This window comes from Delphinus delphis, chromosome 1 (genome assembly GCF_949987515.2).
Source record: "Delphinus delphis chromosome 1, mDelDel1.2, whole genome shotgun sequence".
Taxonomy (NCBI): Eukaryota; Metazoa; Chordata; class Mammalia; order Artiodactyla; family Delphinidae; genus Delphinus; species Delphinus delphis.
Genome location: NC_082683.1, coordinates 16,576,409 through 16,597,880, shown reverse-complemented (window position 1 = coordinate 16,597,880; position 21,472 = coordinate 16,576,409). Strand labels below are relative to the sequence as shown.

The 21,472-nt window shown below is 37.8% G+C and overlaps 1 protein-coding gene across 4 annotated transcripts in view; it reads left to right on the top strand.

Annotated features, from left to right (window-relative positions):
• USP48 (ubiquitin specific peptidase 48) overlaps positions 1–21,472 on the top strand; it is a 67,682-nt gene that overhangs the window by 29,203 nt on the left and 17,007 nt on the right. For 2 of the 4 annotated variants that reach the window (XM_060015701.1, XM_060015713.1), the window contains 11 exons: positions 923–1,102; positions 4,021–4,149; positions 4,839–4,988; positions 8,464–8,661; positions 9,587–9,701; positions 10,621–10,751; positions 13,447–13,518; positions 19,877–20,001; positions 20,164–20,286; positions 20,583–20,644; positions 20,911–21,021. In XM_060015701.1, coding sequence (XP_059871684.1) covers positions 923–1,102; positions 4,021–4,149; positions 4,839–4,988; positions 8,464–8,661; positions 9,587–9,701; positions 10,621–10,751; positions 13,447–13,518; positions 19,877–20,001; positions 20,164–20,286; positions 20,583–20,644; positions 20,911–21,021 — 1,396 coding nt within the window. The remainder of the gene's footprint in view (positions 1–922; positions 1,103–4,020; positions 4,150–4,838; positions 4,989–8,463; positions 8,662–9,586; positions 9,702–10,620; positions 10,752–13,446; positions 13,519–19,876; positions 20,002–20,163; positions 20,287–20,582; positions 20,645–20,910; positions 21,022–21,472) is intronic. The other 2 variants (XM_060015708.1, XM_060015715.1) reach the window with 2 other exon arrangements.

The following is a 21,472-nucleotide window of genomic DNA, read 5'->3' as shown; positions in this document are numbered from 1 at the left end:
TTGTGGCACGCAGGCTCAGTAGTTGTGGCTCGCGGGCTCTACAGCGCAGGCCCAGTAGTTGTGGCGCACAGGCTTCATTGCTCCGCAGGATGTGCGGTCTTCCCGCAGCAGGGATCGAACCTGTGTCCCCTTTATTGGCAGGCGGACTCCCAACCACTGCGCCACCAGGGAAGCCCCGGTTTTGTTTATTTAAAGTGGAATAGTTAATAAGTTAAAATACTCATAAAGAAATCTGAGTGCAGAACCCAGTCTAGATTTTTATTGTTTATTTCTCTGTATTTTCTATTTGTCTCGTCTACACCGATTTTTTTTTTCCCCCTCTTTTGGCCGTGCCACGAGGCTTGTGGGATCTTAGTTCCCTGACGAGGGATCAAACCCACGTCATCAGCATTGAAAGCACCGAGTCCTAACCACTGGACCACCAGTGAATTCCCTTGTCTACACCTATTTTGAAAGCAATTTTCCTTAATGACTTATCTCCAATGTTTAAAAAACATTTTTCTTTTTTCTAGAAACAATAGCTTTTTAGTTTTGCACTCAAATCTTATTAGTTTGTGTGTAGTTAATCTTTGTAATAAGTTGGAAAATATGAACAACTGATTCTTGATAAGCATATGGCTCAGCCTGTTAATGCAGAAGGGAAAGTATACTTCAGAATAGCTTCGTAACCCTGAGTGCCCAGAATGCCGTAGCTTTCCACCTGTATATTTTGCAGAGGGAATGGAGAGTTGATACAGTGAGCTGCTTAAAACAATGCCTGCTACTTTATTTTATGAGACTAAATTCTTTAAATCTTAGGTGACATATTTTGAACTCTGTCAGATGCATAAAGAATTGTAATCATTACAATTCAGGCTCAGGATATAAGAAGAAATAATGTTATCCAAAATTTCTTTCATTTTTCCCCTTTCTCCTTCCCTAGGTGGGTCCTATGTGTATGAACTCAGTGCAGTGCTCATACACAGAGGAGTGAGTGCTTATTCCGGTCACTACATTGCCCATGTGAAAGATCCACAGTCTGGTGAATGGTATAAGTTTAATGACGAAGACATAGAAAAGATGGAGGGGAAGAAATTACAACTAGGGATTGAGGAAGATCTAGGTAAAACCTTTAAGTTGTGAGTGCCCTTTTAAAATATAATTTTTTTTTTTACCAGAAATGTTTGTGATAAATTATTATGGCCCAAGATTGTTATGGACTATCAAGTCTATTTGCATTTCTTAAACACATGAAATCTCTGAACATCTGTTATAGAAATGCTTGAATTTTTTTAAAAAATGATTTTGCTCCAGAGATGGTTTCCATAATGTCATGTTTTCAGTACAGTTTGAAGGCACAAATTTAATTTTCAATTAACAGGTTAATTGTGGGCAGCTAGGGAAGAGGATGGTGAGTATTAAGCTAAAAATTATGAGTAGTAGATGTAATATAGTAGGATTTGTAGTCCTTTTCTCTGGGTCAGGAAATTTATTTTGGGGAAATAAGTATAGCAGGGGAACTTTGTTCCCTGAGCAATGTCTACCCCTCTCTGTTAAGTATCTTACTCCATCCCTAGAGTGTGGAGCAGTGCCTCTGGGGAATAAGCTGCTTGCTGTTTTGTAGTGATGAGGTCTGCTGTAAACGATACCTCCTGAAATAGTATTATTCTAGTGTGTGGCTCTCATCACCTCGGTTTTCGTGGGCTCCGTACCCATTTGTTGTCGAATGGCGTGGGCTGTTCTTCCAATAGGAGCCATCTTGGCTGAGGTTCTCATCACTTTCTTACCGTATTTGTCATTTTGGGGTGAGGCTCGGACAATGGGATGCGAAAAGAGAAAAGGATTGGGAGTAGGTGTGTGTCTCCTGCCACCCTTCTTTCTTAAAGGATCAGTACCTCTTTCCCAAGGTGGAGTAGCATGGCAGTTAAGGTTGGCTTTCAGGAAGGCCTGGGGAATCTTGCTGCAGATGTCCATGTGGTGGCTCTATTCTTGTAATTGGAAGAAGTATTTTCTATTTTTTTTATGTATACCATTTTTTTCTTTTTGCGGTACGCGGGCCTCTCACTGTTGTGGCCTCTCCCGTTGCGGAGCACAGGCTCCGGACGTGCAGGCTCAGCAGCCATGGCTCACTGGGCCCAGCCGCTCTGCGGCATGTGGGATCTTCCCAGACTGGGGCACGAACCCATGTCCCCTGCATCGGCAGGCGGACTCTCAACCACTGCGCCACCAGGGAAGCCCCCATTCCAATGTTTTAATACCTCTCATTATATGCAGCTTACATTGCTCCTTTTATCTATTTTATCAAAAATAGAAAATACTTATTCATTAAATTCCATTAGTCAGTCATTACTATATTCTCTTGTGAACTTCTATGAATCATTTTATATTCCGTCTTATACAAATTAATGAACATGTTTTTTTGAGTTTTCCCTTTTTAAAAAATTTTTTAAAAAAATTATTTATTTATTTATGCTGTGTTGGGTCTTCTTTTATGTGTGTGGGCTTTCTCTAATTGCGGCAAGTGGGGCCACTCCTCATCGCGGTGCGCGGGCCTCTCACTATCACGGCCTCTCTTGTTGCGGAGCACAGGCTCCAGACGCGCAGGCTCAGTAATTGTGGCTCACGGGGCTAGTTGCTCCGCAGCATGTGGGATCTTCCCAGACCAGGGCTCGAACCCGTGTCCCCTGCATTGGCAGGCAGATTCTCAACCACTGCGCCACCAGGGAAGCCCAATGAACATCTTAAATCTTAACTTTTTAGTTAGGAATGACCAACGTCTTTTCTTTGTATACATGCTCCTGACAGTTTTAATTCCCTATGACTGTGGTCTTCAAACATACTTGCTCCTGTAGTCCCTATAAGAATATTGAACAACTTTTGTATTTCATTGCACATTTTAAAATCCAGCATTTTTCATTGTAAATTTAAATAGCTTCAAATAATGTAACTTCTGACAAATTATAAATATTGAAACTTAAACTGCAGCATTACTGTTGTATCCAAATGAAATTACATAACATATAGATTCCATACATCCATGTCATCCTTTTCAGAGTTAAATGAACTGATCTTTTTTTATGACAGGATTTTTTTTTTTATGTTTCCTTTTTCTCCTATACTAGTGTTTCCATTACACTGACCCTATAGAATTTCATTCTAATGGAATATAGTAAGTTTTCTGTAGCTATAAAGCTCTAAATAGTTAGAAAGTACTTCTGGATTGAGTGTTCTTTTTCTTTTTTTTAAAATAAAACTATATAATTGATCAAACCAATGTAAGTGTGTCAGAAATTTTTAAAAATTGAACTGCAAAATTTTACTGTAAACATATCTTTTGGTGAGATAAGATTTTTTTTGTCACAGGTAAGAAGAGGTTATATCTTTCTTTTGTAAGGTGGGGAGGCAGATGACTGAAAGGAGAGGTGGAAACCATCAGTGAAACCTGAACAATTTTAGAAAAATACATTGTCAATTGAGGCTCTGATAATTGATTTCCTCAGAGCTATGCATGACCTCCTACCCATTGGAAGGTTATCCTGGGGTAATCAGACTCAATTTGAAGATCCCCTTCATGTGATGTATGTGCCATGTAAAACACGAATGTTTTCCACTTGCTTCTGAATTTATAGAGATTAGTGGCTAATCTTAGCATTTTATTTCATTTTTTTTCAGGAACATTCCATTTTATTTCTTTGCACAGTTAAGTCTGGATTTATTTTTGTAATTTAAGATCAACAGTAAAATAAACTCATAATAGTTTGTGGTTTGTTTTTTTTTTCCTGGTTCAGGTTTGTCATTGTGAAAAAGAATACTTTCTTTTCAGCTTTTAAAAATGGAATATGGCAGGCAATGCGGGTTAGTAACTTGTTTAAACATTAAAATATTTGTCCAGCCTGCTAAATTTGTATTGCCTTTTAATGTATTTTGAGTTCGTATTTTAGGAATTGTTTTCTATGACCCTCCCCCTCCCCCTCCCCTGCAAAAGAATGAATAAACTCTAGGCATTCTAATTTAGTCATCTTTTGATTTCTCTTACCTCAGCAGAACCTTCTAAATCCCAGACACGTAAACCCAAGTGTGGCAAAGGAACTCACTGCTCTCGAAATGCGTACATGTTGGTTTATAGACTACAAGCTCAAGAAAAACCCAACACGACTATTCAGGTACCAGGTGAGCAATTTTCCAGGATTACATAAGGCAAGTATTTTAGAATACCATGCTCAAAGGTCAATGACGAGAACGGATTGCTTTTATCTATTATGGTAGGTTGGTTGCATATGGTAAATGGTGAAAGTGTATATAATCACAGATTTGCTTTAAAGTGGTGAGTTTTTATGATAAAGGAGGCTTTAACAGAACTGTTACACTGACTGCCCCTAAAGAAAAGCAAAAGCAATTAAAAAAAATTCCTGTGGATTATAAAGATGAATTTAAAGAGCAATTTGGTTCTGTTTTGTTCAGTTTTGTAAAGCAGTTTTGGGTTTTAGCCAGTTATAAATTTTCTAGATTTAATATAAGAAAGGAAGAGCTGCTGCTTGGCTGAAGGCAGTCGTCAGTTGTCATTTTACCTAATACTGTGCTTTGCTCTGTCTGTGGCACCATGTGTTTTGAATGGTGTTTCTGACCCATTTGATGCTTCCAGTTGGCTGATGATGTCATGCAGAATCGGATAGGGAAACCCCCTGGTATTATTCCAGGGTCTGTCTTCAGTTTTACTTCTGCCTGCAGGTTGTAGGGAGACCATAGTAGGATTTTGCCACCAAAATCTTAGCCAGTATTTGTTGTAATTTACAAATCAGCATGGTTCTTTGTCTTTGAAAAACAGGATAAAGGTTTTTGTGTCTTTCTATTCTGAATAGCCTTTCTTCAAGAGCTGGTAGATCGGGATAATTCCAAATTTGAGGAGTGGTGTATTGAAATGGCCGAGATGCGTAAGCAAAGTGTGGATAAAGGAAAAGCAAAGCATGAAGAAGTTAAGGAGCTGTACCAAAGGTTACCTGCTGGAGCTGGTCTGTAAGATATTCTGGGACAGCACTGTTGCCATTAAGTGCCTTGTTTCTTTTATGTTTACAAATGTGTATGAACAAACTTTCCCCTGCCCTTTCTTATTTATAACCCGTTAATGCCAGCTTGTGCACTATACAATTACTATGTAAACCAACAGTAACTTAATGTGTAGCATTCCGTATAGTTTTCATTATCGTGTACTTTTAAAAATGGGAAGCTCTTAATAAATTATGAGGTGTAGGTCAGCACTCTGCATATATAACTCTTGTAGATATTTCTGATTTGTGAGGCATTAGCTTGTTTTGAAAGAAAAATCAGATTGGGCTACTATGAAAGCAACTTGCCTAGTCTATTTCCTTGTGTACTTTGTGCCCTAAGAGTATTAACAGGCATTCTTTTATATGAGTACTATTTTTATGATACTGTTAGATTATTTTGAAATTTAGTATCAAATATTCTAAGAATAGGAAAGCTTTCTGCTGACCCCTAATTTCTTAAGAATTATCCCACACAGTCCAGCTCATTCCTTTACTGTGTATGTTTATTCAAGTTTATCTAATGCCTCAAAAAGGAAACCTCAACTCCTTAAGGCTGGTATGCCATTTGTAATAAAGTTTTCGGTCATTTCATAGGCAATTCCCCATACCCAACTCCTACTTTAAAAAGAGGCAGTTTTACTAATTTTAGAAAATAAATACTCAAGCATAATTGTACTTGTGGTTTTGTGTTTTTGATATCTCAGTTTTCCATTACTGGTATTACTTTAAGCAAAAGATGAATATAAATTGCTACATCTGTAAGAATATCTCTCAAAAGTTCTGTCTAAACTATACCTTAATTTGATTCTGACCTTTCTTTGTAACCTGTTAACTCTGCTTCAAGGGTTGGGATTATCCTAAATAAGTAGACCGACCTCAGTTTTATTGGAAACAATTTGGAAATGAACATGTAATTCAGATCTCTAAATTTATTCAAAGGAGTTGGTACCTAGAAATTTGTTTTCTGAACCTTATTCATGGTTTCCTGTATTCACTGGACAAAAGAAAGCAACTTACTGGGTCTATAAACTAAAGAGAATCACTCTTTAAAATTGTATGGTCCAAAGATGTTATGTGTCAAATTTACACTGTGTGCCCTCTTGCCTGTTTTCATTCCGTCTATAAGAACCAGTGCTTGTGTTCTTTAAATATGTATATATGTTATCAATACTCTTACCAATTATGAGGTTTATAATTTTTTCCCGTTTATAGTAACCTTATATGATAGTAAGTCCATGTTTTCCTAAAATATTGTCAGATCTCAAAGCTACTGACCATGGTTTTGTGCTGCCAATCAAAGTCTTATGTTTTTTCTAAATCTTATCTTTGTGAACATACTAAAAGAAGGGTCATTTATCCTAAAATATAAACCTCACTGGGAACCTGAACCCTTTTGGCCCTTTTTATTTAAGTTGAAATAAATTATCTCTAAATAATCCTAAATTATCTTTAGGTAAGTTGTTTCAAATATTTTTGATGCCATGATCTTTCTAGACTTTATAACTTTCCAAAACAAATTCCTGTTCAAAATCCAGGCATTTATAACTATATATAAATAAGTTTGAACCATAGTATACGTTTCCCTTTGGTAAATATTTTAACACTTGCTTTCCCGCTTCGTCAGATGCTGAGATTTTTATACAGTTTGTTATCCCAACTTAATAGAGTTCTTACTCCTGTTAGTTGATTCTCCATGCCTTTGGCATCACAATAATGGAGAACATCTGTGAGAACCTGCCAGGCGTCTCTCTCTAGTGCAGAAACATCTGTAGTGTAAAAACCTTCCACAAGCAGAATCTACTTTAATTATTGAGACTTGTGCTAGACCCCGATTGTTAGGGAAGCCCTTGGTAGAAATTGCTACAGCTCTTTCAAGATTTTTCTAATCTTCATATCTTACATCAATAGCCTTGAGATTACTAAAAGTTTTAACCTATGGGACTCTTCCTTGGGAAAAGATTAGATATGCTAAGACTTGTATTTTGCTCTCTGGGATAGGGATCATTCCATACCATTATACACTGTAAAATGCCACAACCATGTTAACCTATGCTGAATCTTACTCCACATTTATATATTGTGTGAATATATGATTAACTTTTCTATATCTCTTTTCTTCCATAAAAGCTCAAAATGCTTCACATATCCTATCTTTTACATTCAACAGCATCCCTGTGAGGTAGGTAGAAGGCAGGTATTATTACCTTCATTTTACAAATAAAAGATCTGAAGCATAGAGAGTTCAAGTGACTTGCTCAAGTTCAGTTTCTTGGTGGCAGAACTTGGTCTCAACTTGTAGTCACGAGCTCTTCCTCTGCAGCTGCATCAGAGCTGACCAATCAGTTAGGAGTCTCTCGTTTATGATGTACAGTTTTAGCACAAATAAGGGATCCAACAGTTCTGGATTTTGTTTTTGTAAAAATTGAAATGTTTTATGCTAAACTTAAAATGGAAGTTAGTTTTTAGACTTGTAAATCTCAGGGAAGTGTAAAATTGGTCAAAATGGGCTTTGAGTTGAATTGTCTATCCCTCAGATCTCATCAGAAGTAGTATCATAATACAAATATATAAATTCAACCTCTGTATGTTTTCTTCTATGTTTTATGCTGGGACTCACTGGAGATCTTTGTAAGTAATCAAAGCTGGCCCTTTATCTTTAATTTTGGCTTTTACGGAACTCTGGGGCTCTGTTTTCCCAAATTAAAACACATTCTGAGGTGTTTGGTTGTATCTTTTAATTTTTGCAACTTCAGAATTGATAATATTCGATTCCAGTGCACTTCATCCTAGAAGTTGCTTAAAATAGCTTAATTTCCTGAAATACATAATAATGTAATGAATTGATTGTGATATGGATTTGGATGGGGAAATCAACTACCTTTTAATCAACATCAGTATCATCTTGGGTGAAGAAAAATTCAGTGGTTTAAACGGCCTTGTGAAAGTGCGGTTATAGCTGATGAGGTTAATTTTTAACTTAGAACCTAGTCAGACTCCTCATTTTAACTTTCAGTTGTATTATCACACATCGATGACAAGTGTTTATGAAAATCGTTATGGGGGTGAGGTTATGTGATTTGCGAGCTGGCCTGGAGTGTGGCTTGTAGTCACCAAGTGTCCTGATCAGAGCTCTGCTGTGCTATCAAGCAAGACACTTCTCTCTGTGAAAACCTCTTTTGTAGAATGTGGTTAATAATACCAGCCGATCTTACAGGGCACCGTGCAGACTCGTCCCTCCCGTGCACAGCTCCTTGAATTCAGATGAGTGCTAGTTAAACGGAGCTTTGTGCTGTACTCATGAAACGTCTTCCCTGAACAATGATTCTTCTGATTCTGCTAACTTTGGAAAGAGTTTGCATTGTCTTGCGGAAAATGAATGTATCGCTTAGTCAAAAAGCTGTAAAAATACATAGGCTCTTTCCCTTGCTTTCTTCCTCAGAGCCCTATGAATTTGTCTCTCTTGAGTGGCTGCAGAAGTGGTTGGACGAATCGACACCCACCAAGCCTATTGATAATCACGCTTGCCTGTGTTCCCACGATAAGCTTCATCCTGATAAAATATCGATTATGAAGAGAATATCTGAATATGCGGCAGACATTTTCTATAGTAGATATGGAGGAGGACCAAGACTAACTGGTAATTCGAGATGTCTTATCTGCTTAAAAAAGAGTAATGCAATAAGTCTGCATTATATGATCTTTATGATCATTTGATCCAGACTGTGCTTAGACCTCATATTCCTTGCACTTTGCAAAAATGATTTGCTAGGGCTTCCCTGGTGGCACAGTGGTTGAGAGTCCGCCTGCCGATGCAGGGGACACGGGTTTGTGCCCTGGTCCTGGAGGATCCCACATGCCGCGGAGCGCCTGGACCCGTGAGCCATGGCCACTGAGCCTGCGCGTCCGGAGCCTGTGCTCCGCAACGGGAAAGGCCACAGCAGTGAGAGGCCTGCGTACCGCAAAAAAAAAAAAAAAAAAAAAAAAGATTTGCTAAGTCAAGTATAAATTAAGCAGCGTCATACACAGTATATTTATAATGTTAGAAAAGAAACTGCTTATTCAGTTTTGTTGTGTGTTTTTTCTCACAAGACAGACAAAATAGGATACATTAGAGAAAGCCATCTAGTGTTTTGTTATTTTGTACAGTACTCTTCAGAGTATTGGTTTGGTTGATACCCACAGGAAGGTCTTAAACAATTAACATTACATTTATAGTTGTCAGATATATTGATTACCCTCCCCTCCTTTACACCCTCCATCATTTGATGGTGGTCTTGCAAAATTTGCATCTAAATCTTGTAAAATGTACTTTCTGGCATAGATAGTTATAGCATATTATGACATTTTATGTCCTATAGTTCTTTCTTTATGCAGGATAACACTATTACTGTCTTGAGATTTATGTCACCAAAATAATTTAGGACATATACCAATTTGCTATATTGTGAAAATTTGTGACTTTGGGTTAAAATTCTTCATTGTTTTATGAAGTGCTGAAAACATTTTCTTAACAGGAAATCTGTATGTGAATACACTCTTCCCTTTCGTTTTCTCTGTCTCAGTGAAAGCCCTGTGTAAGGAATGTGTAGTAGAACGTTGTCGTGTGTTGCGTCTGAAGAACCAACTAAATGAAGATTATAAAACTGTAAATAATCTGCTCAAAGCAACAGTAAAGGGGTATGTTCACAGTGTATATTGTTTGATAAGCTAAAAAACCAAGTAGCTTATTATTTGTGGATAATAGGGACTTGGGATCTTTGGAAGAAAGAAGGGTGATGAGTGGTTGGCCACAGCAGAGTAAATTTTGTGGTGACTGCTGCTGTGGCAGAGATAAAGAGGGCTGAGGCACAGCTCCTGTGGCTATATTCCATCCATTAGAAAGGTTGAAGCAGAGATGTGCATCTGAGGCCTAAACAAGCTAAGGCAAGGTGCTCGCCGTGTTCTGACATGGAATTGTGGAATACTTATGTTGGAAAACCATTCTAGCAGGCCTGGGGTGTCCCCTTTAGAGAGGCTGAAGTAAGTGTGTTAACCAGGGGTACCCAGTGGTGCATCCTTGTCAGGAACATACAGGCTTCTTGGAGTTTGTTGAGCCGCACTCTGTAGAGCACCTCTGGACTCAGGTGGCATTTATGATGTTTGGGTTTAGTTTAAGTTGTATATTTCCCAAAGAAATATCAATCTAGTTCACTGTTTTGGGTCATTCCATAAACAGCCTCCTGAGTGGCCTAAACGTGTTTGTGTATATATATGTGAGTGCCTATATGCATTTGAAGGGTCAGCTATATGCGGTTTTGAGTAGTAATCAAGTGAAGGAAAGTGGCCAGTTGTTTGGTGTGATTGGCATAAATTTAAATGAGGGTTAGGAGTAGCAGGGTAAGATTTAGGATGGAAGCAAAGTATTTTCTATACGTGCAATTTAATATGAAGAGTAAAAATGGCCAAAATGAGGAAATAGGTTAAAAAAAATTGTGTGCACAGCAGCAAATACTGAACATTTTAATTCAGTTTAGTTGTGGCCTTTACAAGGAAAGAAGGGAGAAGGACATTAGGAAATGTCACTTGCATGATTTTACATTCTCTCTCTCTTCCACAGCAATGATGGATTTTGGGTAGGGAAATCCTCCTTACGCAGTTGGCGTCAGCTAGCTCTTGAACAGTTGGATGAGCAAGATGGCGATGCAGACCAAAGCAGTGGGAAAATGAATGGCAACACCTTGAATAAAGGTAGTATTTAAAACCTGTATGTAGATGGTTGTGAATCATACCACAAAATTGTAAGCATTTGTTTGTAGTAAAATGGTTTTGATTCCCATCCACGTAATTTCTAAGACAATTTTTTGGAGTCTAAAGCTCTCAAAAATGTCTCAGAACACATAAAACGACTTACAAGCTATTGAAAGTGAGCAAGGGCTCAACAGCTCAAGAGAGGCATTCCTTATGGCATAAGGCATTCCTTATGACCTGCTTTGGGCTTAGGGTCTCTCTAGTTAATCCCAAGCAAAATTACTTTTAATTTTGCTCCAGCTAAAATTTTTAAGAAAGGCAAGTCTGCTGCAAATTGCATAGTATGTTGTTAGCTCAGTACATTTTGGTTATAGATTATTAGCCACGCCAACAGGCTGACTTCGTCAAGTTAAATGTGCTTGAACTTATCCAGGAGAAAAAGCAGGTTTTGAATAGCTTTTTACTTATAAATTCTTCTGAGTTTTCTGAAGCAGTGCTTTTAAATAGGAAATTATATTAATGTAAGTCAACCACTCAATTCCAATTTTGTAATCAGTATTTTATAAGATTATGGGAAATTAAAACATTAAAACCTTTTAGATTTAAAATAGAAATCAGTAGTGTGATCAGTTTACTAATTCATATACAATTAATGATCCATAAGCAATTATTTCACTTAATATTATCTCCAAATATTAGTACTTATATACATATATTTTATTATTTTAATATTCTTAACCTTTTTACTGAAATATTCTGTATTTTCTGCATTTGAACATTTGTATCATTTTATTTGGTGTGGATCTTCCCATATCACTGCTTTATTTTTGAGAATGTAAAAACTCTAGAGCCACTAATAATTTTAAACTGATTTCTTTTTTAAACATTTTCAAATTGGATGAGTGATTTTTTTCTTTTGGCTAAAGTATTTTGTTGTGCTGTGTACTTCATGAACTTAACATTTGTTTCAATTTTCTTCTATCATTTAAAAAAGATATTTTAAATATAGCCAATATATTATAATAGCTATATATGGAATATAACCTTCACAAATTGTGAATCACTGTTGTGTACCTGAAACTTATTTAATATTGTACATCAACCACCTCACTAAAAAGAAAGATTAAAAACATACTTTTAGTGTGACGTGACCCAGTATGTTAAATATTTTGTGCTCTTTTAAGCCTCTTTACATATCAGTGGCCCTTTATTTTTAAAACTGAAGTATAGTTGACTTACAATGTTGTGTTAATTACAGCACAGTGACTAAGTTATACATATATATATTCTCTTCCATTATGGTTTATCCCAGGATATTGACTATAGTTCCCTGTGCTCTGCAGCAGGACCTTGTTTATCCATTCTGTATATACCAGTTTGCATCTGCTCACCCCAAAGTCCCAGTGCATGCTGCCACCACCACCCCAACCACCAGTCTGTTCTCTGTGTCACCGATTCTTTCTGTTTCATAGATAGGTTGATTTGTGTCATGTTCTAGATTCCAGTGACACCCTTCATTTTAAGGAAAGTTGGATGCCATAATAGAAAATGCCTTGATGTCCTAGCTTAAAAACATTTTTCATGTCGCTTTCAGAGTAGAATGCTCCTCTTCTCCCCCGTCCTCCATTCAAAGATTTTAAAAGCTTGAAGCAGAGTAGAAGTAACAAAGTAAAAAAAGCCTTTCCACCAGGTATAATTACTGTAAATAGTGGCTTTTTATAATGGTGCTTGTTATTGGCACAGTTGTGCATCATCCTTTACCAAAACAGTTTTTAAAAATTTAGCAGCTACATTTCATTGTATGAATATATATATATTTAACCTATTTCAGTTTTTTACAATTAGTATGTAAACACAGATGCAGGAAAAGTGTCCTTGTACCTACTTCTTTGCCTAATTTTCACATTATGTGACAGAGAGAGAGAGAGACACAGACGAACAGGCAGGAGACAGAGTTATCTGGTCATGTCTTTCCTTTGCCCATTTCTTTGCTTAAGCTTTTTAATGATTAGTAAATATTCTTTATGTATATTAAGTGTATTAAAAGTCTGTTATGTCCTTAACCTGGAAAATCCATGAAGAAGAATTCTAATATCCTGCTACTTAGGACTTCTTCTATTTGATCCTGTTCACTGGTACACACAAGTACAAACTGGCAAGTGTCACAGTGTAGACAAGTAGGAGAAGCAGATGTTGAAAGAGAACTGTTAATAGGAAAAGGAAAGTTTTAATTATATATATATTTAAAAAAATTTTTTTAAATTATATATGTTTGACATGAAATGTTAAATCCTTATTTCATTAGCCTTCTAAAGTTTTCTGTTCTTCCCTAAAGAATTGATGGATGAAAGTGACATGACATGTAGATGATTATCCTGGTTTATGACACAGTAATCTGAATACCTTGACTAGAATTGATGGAAGGATATGTAAACTGTTTTTCAGTTTGAAAAAATGCATATTTTCTTGCATAACCCCAATCCTTAAAAAGCAAAACTGCCGTTCAGAAATTTTTCTTTCCTTTAAGGGAAAGAAATGAAACACTTCTTAGCAGGACTGTGCCGAATCACTTGGGTCTAATTTTTAAAATGTTTTAAAGTTTTCTGTGTTTGAAATTGTGTAGAGTAGTATCTTTGCTACTTTGAAATTTAAATACAACAGTAGAAGAGTTATTATCTGTATTTCTTTTGATTAGATGAATCAAAGGAAGAAAGAAAAGAGGAGGAGGAAGAATTAAATTTTAATGAAGACATTCTGTGCCCACATGGTAAGCTAGATAATGTAAAACTTCTGTTGTTAGCCTTACTTTAGCATATCATGTATATTTTGTTAAATATTTTACACTCAAGAGCTCAGGCCCTAATACGGCAGCCATGGTAGAGCAACTGGTTTTCTAAACTGCTCATGATCCTAATGTTTCTATTCTCTTGCCCTGTTCAGCTGTTAGCTTCTACTGCCTACTTTCAAGCCAATGCCTCTCACACATTTCCCTCTCTCCTCACAAAAAAAATGTAAAATAATAGAATTTCCCCATATTTTATTTTATTTTATTTTTTTATTTTTATTTTTTTTTTGCGGTACGCGGGCCTCTCACTGCTGTGGCCTCTCCCGTTGCGGAGCACAGGCTCCGGATGCGCAGGCTCAGCGGCCATGGCTCACGGGCCCAGCTGCTCCGTGGCATGTGGGATCTTCCCGGACTGGGGCATGAACCCGTGTCCCCTGCGTCGGCAGGCGGACTCTCAACCACTGCGCCACCAGGGGAGCCCTCCCCATATTTTAGTGAAGAAACTTATTGTCACTTGTCACATTGAAGGGTTTTCTGAGCTTGAAGGAAAAGAATTTCAGTTATTTCCCATTTATGTGTCTGTGTCTTTGTCCAAATTCGAACACTTCGAAAACAGCATTTGTATATTCTTCTTAGGGCTATTTCTGGTTTAGTTTCTTAGCTACTGTGTACTATATATTCTTAATAATAATTTCCTAATCCTTATTAATCCTGAATATTTGTTTATGTGTTTATTTGGTTTTAGTGAGTGCTCATTTGAAATAACTTTTTTTGAGAGGGACTCCTTATATATGACACATGGTTTGCCATTCTGTCAGCCCTCTGAAAGCCAAAATGGTGTCTACTTCTCAAAGTCTTCTACTGTATAAGTTCCCCACTCACACTTTTTTTTTTTCTAACTCCACCTTGAGAAAAATTGGGCCCAGAGAAGCTGGGATGTCAGTGATGAATCTGTTAACACGTTTGCATTTCTTGTTGTGTGCTAATGTATTGCTAATACTCAGAATTCTTTTTTTTAGTTGAAGTATAGTTAATTACTATGTTGTAGTAGTTTCATGTGTACAGCAAATTGATTCAGTTATACATATATGTATTGTTTTTCAGATTCTTTTCCGTTACAGGTTATTATAAGATATTGAGTGTAGTTCCCTGTGCTATACAGTAGGTCCTTGTTCATCTGTTTTATATATAGCAGTGTATATCTGCTAATCCCAAACTCCTAATTTATTCCCCCTCCACCATCCCCTTTGGTAACTATAAGTTTGTTTTCTGTTGGTGAGTCTATTTCTGTTTTGTAAATAAGTTCATTTGTATAATTCTTTTTTAGATTCCATATATGAGTGATATCATGGTATTTATCTCTCTGACTTCACTTAATATGATAATCTCTAGATCTATTCATGTTGCTGCAAATGGCATTATTTCATTCAGTTTTATGCCTGAGCCTAATACTCAGACTTCTTGTTGGTCCCAATAAATTCCTTATTTTAGTTCTTACTTCATTGCCTCATTATGAACCCATACATGATGCCTCACCCTTCCCCTCATTCACACCAGTGTGGCGTGGCATGCGGCATCTTAGTTCCTCAACCAGGGATCAAACCTGCGCCCCTTGCAGTGGAAGTACAGACTCTTAACCACTGGACCGCCAAGGAAGTCCCCACACTAGTGGTTTTTTATGAAGAGTCCTGGTGGTGCTGGTGATAGTAGTTGTCACTTGAGTTGTATTTGTGTGCCTGTCTTTCTGGACACAATCTCACTGCACTTCACTAGCTGAGTGGCATTCTCATTTACTGGCTACAGAACTAGGAAGTGGGGGTGAAGGGTCATCCTGGGATGTGGATTTTTTTTTTTTTTTTAACATTTGTAGCATAGATGTGCACATAGCATAAGTGCCTCCATTTTGAGAGTTGAGGAATCTGTAGTAAAATACTAAGTTTTCATGCTTGGTGCTGCTTAGCAGAGTGAAACAATGCCAGAACTCAGACTGTCTTCCTCCTTCGTTCACTGACATTTGGTCTCAGCCCACCTCTCTCATCTTGTCATTTTAGTTTTACAGTTTTGACTAGAAAGCATGGCAGAGCTGAAAGTGATTTCAGGACTTATGCTGCTCCCCTCAGCTTGTCAGAAATTGTAGATGAGCTATTTTTTTTACATCTTCTAGCTTGATCTGCAGCTCAGTGGAATTTTGTTGCTGTACCTTGTTATCTTGCATTTAAAAAGCATAGTTCTCAACTCTTGCTTTTGCGGACGTCACCTGTCAGTGTACCATGTCCACAGGTGCAGGATACGAGACTTCACTTAAAACCTACCCCACTCTTTAGGTTTATATTAAAACTTGTTCCTGAGATGTTGTGATGGTCGTCATAGCAAACAGATGATAGACATTTATCAAATGTTTACCTTGTGCCTAGTAGTTTTCTAAGTGTATAGATATTAACTCATTTAATCTACACAACAACCCTGAAAGGTCAGTATTACTAGTGTACCGATTGTACTGATGAGTAAGTAAACGGAGGCACAGAGAGGTGAGAGTCGTTTGCTAAAGGGTACCACACTTAATGCATAGGTTTCACCTAGTTATATAATTGTCTGAAATTCTTTTTCTTTGAAAATTTGAAGGACTTACTGTATCTTTCAATGTACCATTTGTCCAAAGCCCTTCTTAGGCAGTTTTTGTCCCTTCCACTTTTGGTAGCTTGTTAAGATCTCTGTCCACAGCATCGTGACACCTCACCCTGTGCAGGTCCTAATTCATTTATTGCTCGGGGGGTTCTGTGGAAGCCATGCACATGTGTGAGGGCAGGGGACTGCCAGCTTCCCTGTTTGGGTGTCCTGGCTGGGCCATTTCACTGGAGAATTCTCACTTTGATTATCCCTTCTTGGACTGCTCAGATTTCTCCATAAGGATCTTTCATTCTCCTGCCTGGAAAATGCAGAGCTGGCTGTCACTTCCAGGGCTGTAAAGAGGAGGGCTTGGGAGTCTCTGCATTCTGTATGGAAACATTCACTTATCCGCATCTCAGCGCACTACCTCTTATCTCAGCTTTGTGTCCCCCAGTGCAGAGGCCTTAGGTTTTATATCATCAGAGAAGCTTGTGTTGTCTTTTGTGGATAGCGGGGACAGGTATCTGTAGGGTGTATAGAAGGGCAACTCAGAATTTTAACTGCCTCTTAGATAGTCTTTTAGTCTGTTCTCTTCTGGGTACCCCTAATTCCTGGATTTGTGGGGCCAGTTCTGTGTAGTAAGTGGGTTAATGTGTAGTAAATTGGGTTACTTCTTTTGTCAGTTTAGAATTCATTTTTCTTGTCTTATCCATCCACCTTTCAGCTTCTAAAATATTTGTTCCTGTTGTCCCATCTGTTTTCTTTTATCCATCGTTATGATTTTGTATCTTTAGAAAACGTCCCCTTACTGTGGTTTAATGGTGTTTCAGGAGGAACTGGAAGTAAATGCAGTTTTAAAACATTTTTATCAGGCTTCCCTGGTGGCGCAGTGGGTGGGAGTCCGCCTGCCGATGCAGGGGACGCGGGTCTGTGCCCCAGTCCGGGAGGATCCCACGTGCCGCGGGGCGGCTGGGCCTGTGAGCCATGGTCGCTGGGCTTGCGCGTCCGGAGCCTGTGCTCTGTGACGGTGAGAGGCCCGCGTACCGCAAAAAAAAAAGAAAGAAAAAAACATTTTTATCTGGAAGTCCATGTTTGCATTTTTATATTCTAAAGCCTGTGTATATTTATCATGTATTTTGTGTGAATTAATAATGGATTATATATTCCATTATATGATTGGCTACTATCATAATGTTTAGCATTTACTGCAGATATTCCTTATCCATCAGGCTTTCTTATCCATTTCATTTTATATTCATTTAATGGTTAACAACTTCCTTAACTACCTTGTTTATTATACCTGTTTACTAAGCAGCTGAGCAGTTAAAAAAGCAGTTTTTTAATTTATTTTTTTACGAGTTCTTTGGATATTGTGTGCCCCCAAAGTATTAGAGTTTGAACTAGATTTTGTGGGGGAGGGGATTTATCCAGAATCTAAACTCACTGTTAACTAGATTTCTATTTTTACCAGAAGAATCTTTGGGGATTAGGTTATCGAATTATGTTTGGTGAATTCAATCTCTCATGACTAGTTTGATCTTGTATTGGGAGATGTTGCTTACAAAATGATTTTAGTTTATTGGCTTTCTTTTAAGATTTAAGAAGCAATGTTATATATTGCAGAATACAAGTCTAATTTCTAAAAATTCATATGTCACAAGTAAAAGTTTATTGTGGTGAGGTCGAACTATTCAGATACATTAAATCATGGTAGTTATTAAAATGATGTGAAACTAAATTTAGAAACATGACTAGGGGTAGAGTAGAGGACTTTCTGATTAATACTGACTTGGAAGTATTTAATATTGACTGCAGTATTTAATTTCTGACTGCAGTGAAGTGACTTATTAAGATACATTGCTGATTTTAGAAATAAACTTGCGTTCTTCTCTAATTACCTGAGTAATGCACATCTTACAATACAGCCAGTCATAAAGTAAAAGCAACCTTACATCAAAACAAGAGGCAGTGTATCCAGAGAGTCTGTGGAATCCTGTTTAAAATATGTGTTTGTGTATTTGCATTATTGTTTCCTATATTCTCCCTTTATGAACCAGATTGGGTTATAACATATGTATACAGAGGAACGGTCCCTTTAAAAAAAAAAAAAAAAGGAAACCACTTAAAAAGTATAATTGCCCTGGAGTTCTTTCTTTCTTTTCTTTTTTAAAATTAATTAATTAATTAATTTTTGGCTGTATTGGGTCTTCGTTGCTGTGCGCAGGCTTTCTCTAGTTGCGGCGAGTGGGAGCCACTCTTCGATGAGGTGCACAGGCTTCTCATCGCGGTGGCTTCTCTTGTTGCGGAGCAAGGGCTTGTGGCACGCGGGCTCTAGAGCGCAGGCTCAGTAGTTGTGGTTCACGGGGTTAGTTGCTCCGTGGCATGTGGGATCTTCCCGGATCAGGGCTCGAACCCGTGTCCCCTGCATTGGCAAGCGGATTCTTAACCACTGCGCCACCAGGGAAGCCCCAGGATAGCATTTTAAAGTAAGTTTTCATAACCTCAGAGGAAATTTGTTAACAGCCTACTCAGAAATAAAGTTAATTTTTACATTGTGATCTATTTTCTCTGGTAATAAGTATATTAAAGCAAAGTAATCATTTCTTAGGATCAGTCAAAGCTCAATAAGAGGTGACGGATGGAAGTTAAGAAGATTCATTTTGAGGCATTAGAAATTATGGGGTTTAGATGAGAGAGGTCTGGTTTCATATCCTAGCTCCATTATCCACCAGTTGTGGTGACCCTGGGTGTATTAATTTCTCTGATTCTTGGTTTATTTATTGTTATAAAACACATAAAGCAAAGAATCAGGATACTGCATTTAGAAAGCCCCTCGCTTTTTTACTCATGTAAACATGCAAGTATCTTGCGAATGGGGGTAGAAACACATTTTCCTTTGGAAACTTAAAGATGGTTTTCTGGGTAAAGAACCATATAGGTACTATATGCAGTTCATGAATTATCTATTGGGAACAGCTGAAGCAATAGAAACTGGAGCCACAAGCACAGTGAGGGGTTGAGTGAGGAGAAAGGGCCTGAAATGCTGGAAGTATCAGTCAGCCGAGGAGGGGCTGCTGAGATTGAGGGTCACTGCCATCTGGGCGTTCCTGTGATCTTCAGAGGAAATGAAGGGTAGTGGTGACTAGCACTCTGCTTATTCTCTTCTAGGATCTTTAAAGATCCACGGGGTTCAGGGTGTTTGCAGTAGTAATAGTCAATCGACTGGAGATGGTTTTACGATTGAACAGTAGATTGCTTTACTATTTAAGCGTGAGTCTCACACAACGTTGAAAATAGCATTTCAATTCGGGATGAATTTAGTAAAGTAATAAGGTAAAACGGAGAAAATACATCCTGCAGGAAATCGTGGCATTTGAATGTGGGCGGAGATGAAATACAGACGAAATACTGTTAAACAACCCCTGGGGTGGCACAGGGACACCAGGATCCCTGGAAGCCCTTTTAGTGCTTCCTTCACTGGTAGGAAGAAAGGCCTAGATTAAGAACAAAGGAATGGCTGGCTTCTTTAGAATTAGATGAAACTAAAAATTTAGAGACTTTGAAACTAAGGAAAGAGAGAATTACAGTACTTTAGAACAGAAGGAAAAGAGGCCCTACAAATTTGTCTTAAGTTTAAGAAATATAAAATAGATTTTTGGAGGGTATATATTGATTTTTTTTTTTAACCTTTTCTCTCTACTCCGGCCCCCCCCCCCCGCCCTTTTTGACTTAGGGGAGTTATGCATATCTGAAAATGAAAGAAGGCTTGTTTCTAAAGAGGCTTGGAGCAAACTGCAGCAGTACTTCCCAAAGGCTCCCGAGTTTCCAAGTTACAAAGAATGCTGTTCACAGTGCAAGGTGCTGCACGCTGTCCTGACATCTGTGGAAATTATAATGCCACCTCCCTGGATTGACTTCCCAGGAGAATTGACATGCACTCTTGGTAGGGGTTAGGGAGGAGGCAGGTCCTGTGCTGTCAGCAGGAGATGGTTGATTGCTTCCTGCTTCCTTCTCTTTCAGATTTTAGAAAGAGAAGGAGAAGAAAATGAAGCCTTGCATAAGATGATTGCAAATGAGCAAAAGACTTCTCTTCCAAATTTGTTCCAGGACAAAAACAGACCATGTCTCAGTAACTGGCCAGAGGTATAATGATTCCCACAAGGGATAGAATTCATCTCACCTTTGTAAGACCCTTGCCAAATTCCTGATGAACAGTGGTTTCAGAACAACTGAGAGCATCTCTAATTCTCATTTGTATAGTTTTCTTATCCCGGGGATTTTACTCTTAGTTCTGGTTGCTTGGTAGAGGGCTGTATTTCCATTTTATTTATGAAGCTTGAAAGAGGAAAACCACAGTATATGGAGACATTTTCCCTATAGGATTTAGGTTAAGAATGCAGTGAATTAATGGATACTTTCGTCTGATTTTTCTATTCTAGGACACGGATGTCCTCTACATTGTGTCACAGTTCTTTGTAGAAGAATGGCGAAAATTTGTTAGGTATATACCAAAAATTTTCTATTTCCTTTTTTATTGTTGATTTTATTATTTTTAAGAATTCATGGATCCTGATCGTAGTACCTTACTTTTACTAGCATATACTGAAAGTTTTATTTTCTAATAATCTAAATGAATAATCCTGAGAAACACATTAATTACTATCATTAAAATATATCTCTAATTTAAAAATAATCATCATAAAAAAAATCTTCTCTTTAGTCATGCAATAGTGAAGTATATTGATCCTCCTTGTTTCATTTGAGTAGAAAACCTACAAGGTGTAGTCCTGTGTCATCAGTTGGAAACAGTGCTCTTCTGTGTCCTCACGGGGGACTCATGTTTACATTTGCTTCCATGACCAAAGAAGATTCTAAACTGTGAGTTTCTTCTCTTCATGTGATTTTTTTTTCTTCTAGTGATTAATAGAACGTGTTTAGGAAGTTTCTCGTCTGACATAAAGAGTCTGTTTTAAGAATCTGTTTGAATTGTGGGGTTATTTCCTCTGGTATTCTCTGCTAGGTGGAGCACTAGCCTTTAAAAAAAAAAAAGACTGCTTCTCCATAAAAATCAAGAGGCTGCCTGAGGCTGCCTTGCTCTTGTTCCTCCCTTCTCCTTCCTGGAGCCCTGCTTTCTCCTTCCAAGCTGCTGGTACCCAGGACAGTGCCTCTAGGTTACATCATATAGAATTTATCCCCCTGTAGCTAAGTTCTTTACTCAACTTCAGTTTTCGAGGTTTAGCCATGTTGATCCATGTATTGATAACTTCAGTCCATTTTGTTTTACTGCTGTTGTAACATTTTTTTGTATGAAAAAACTACTGTTCCTTGT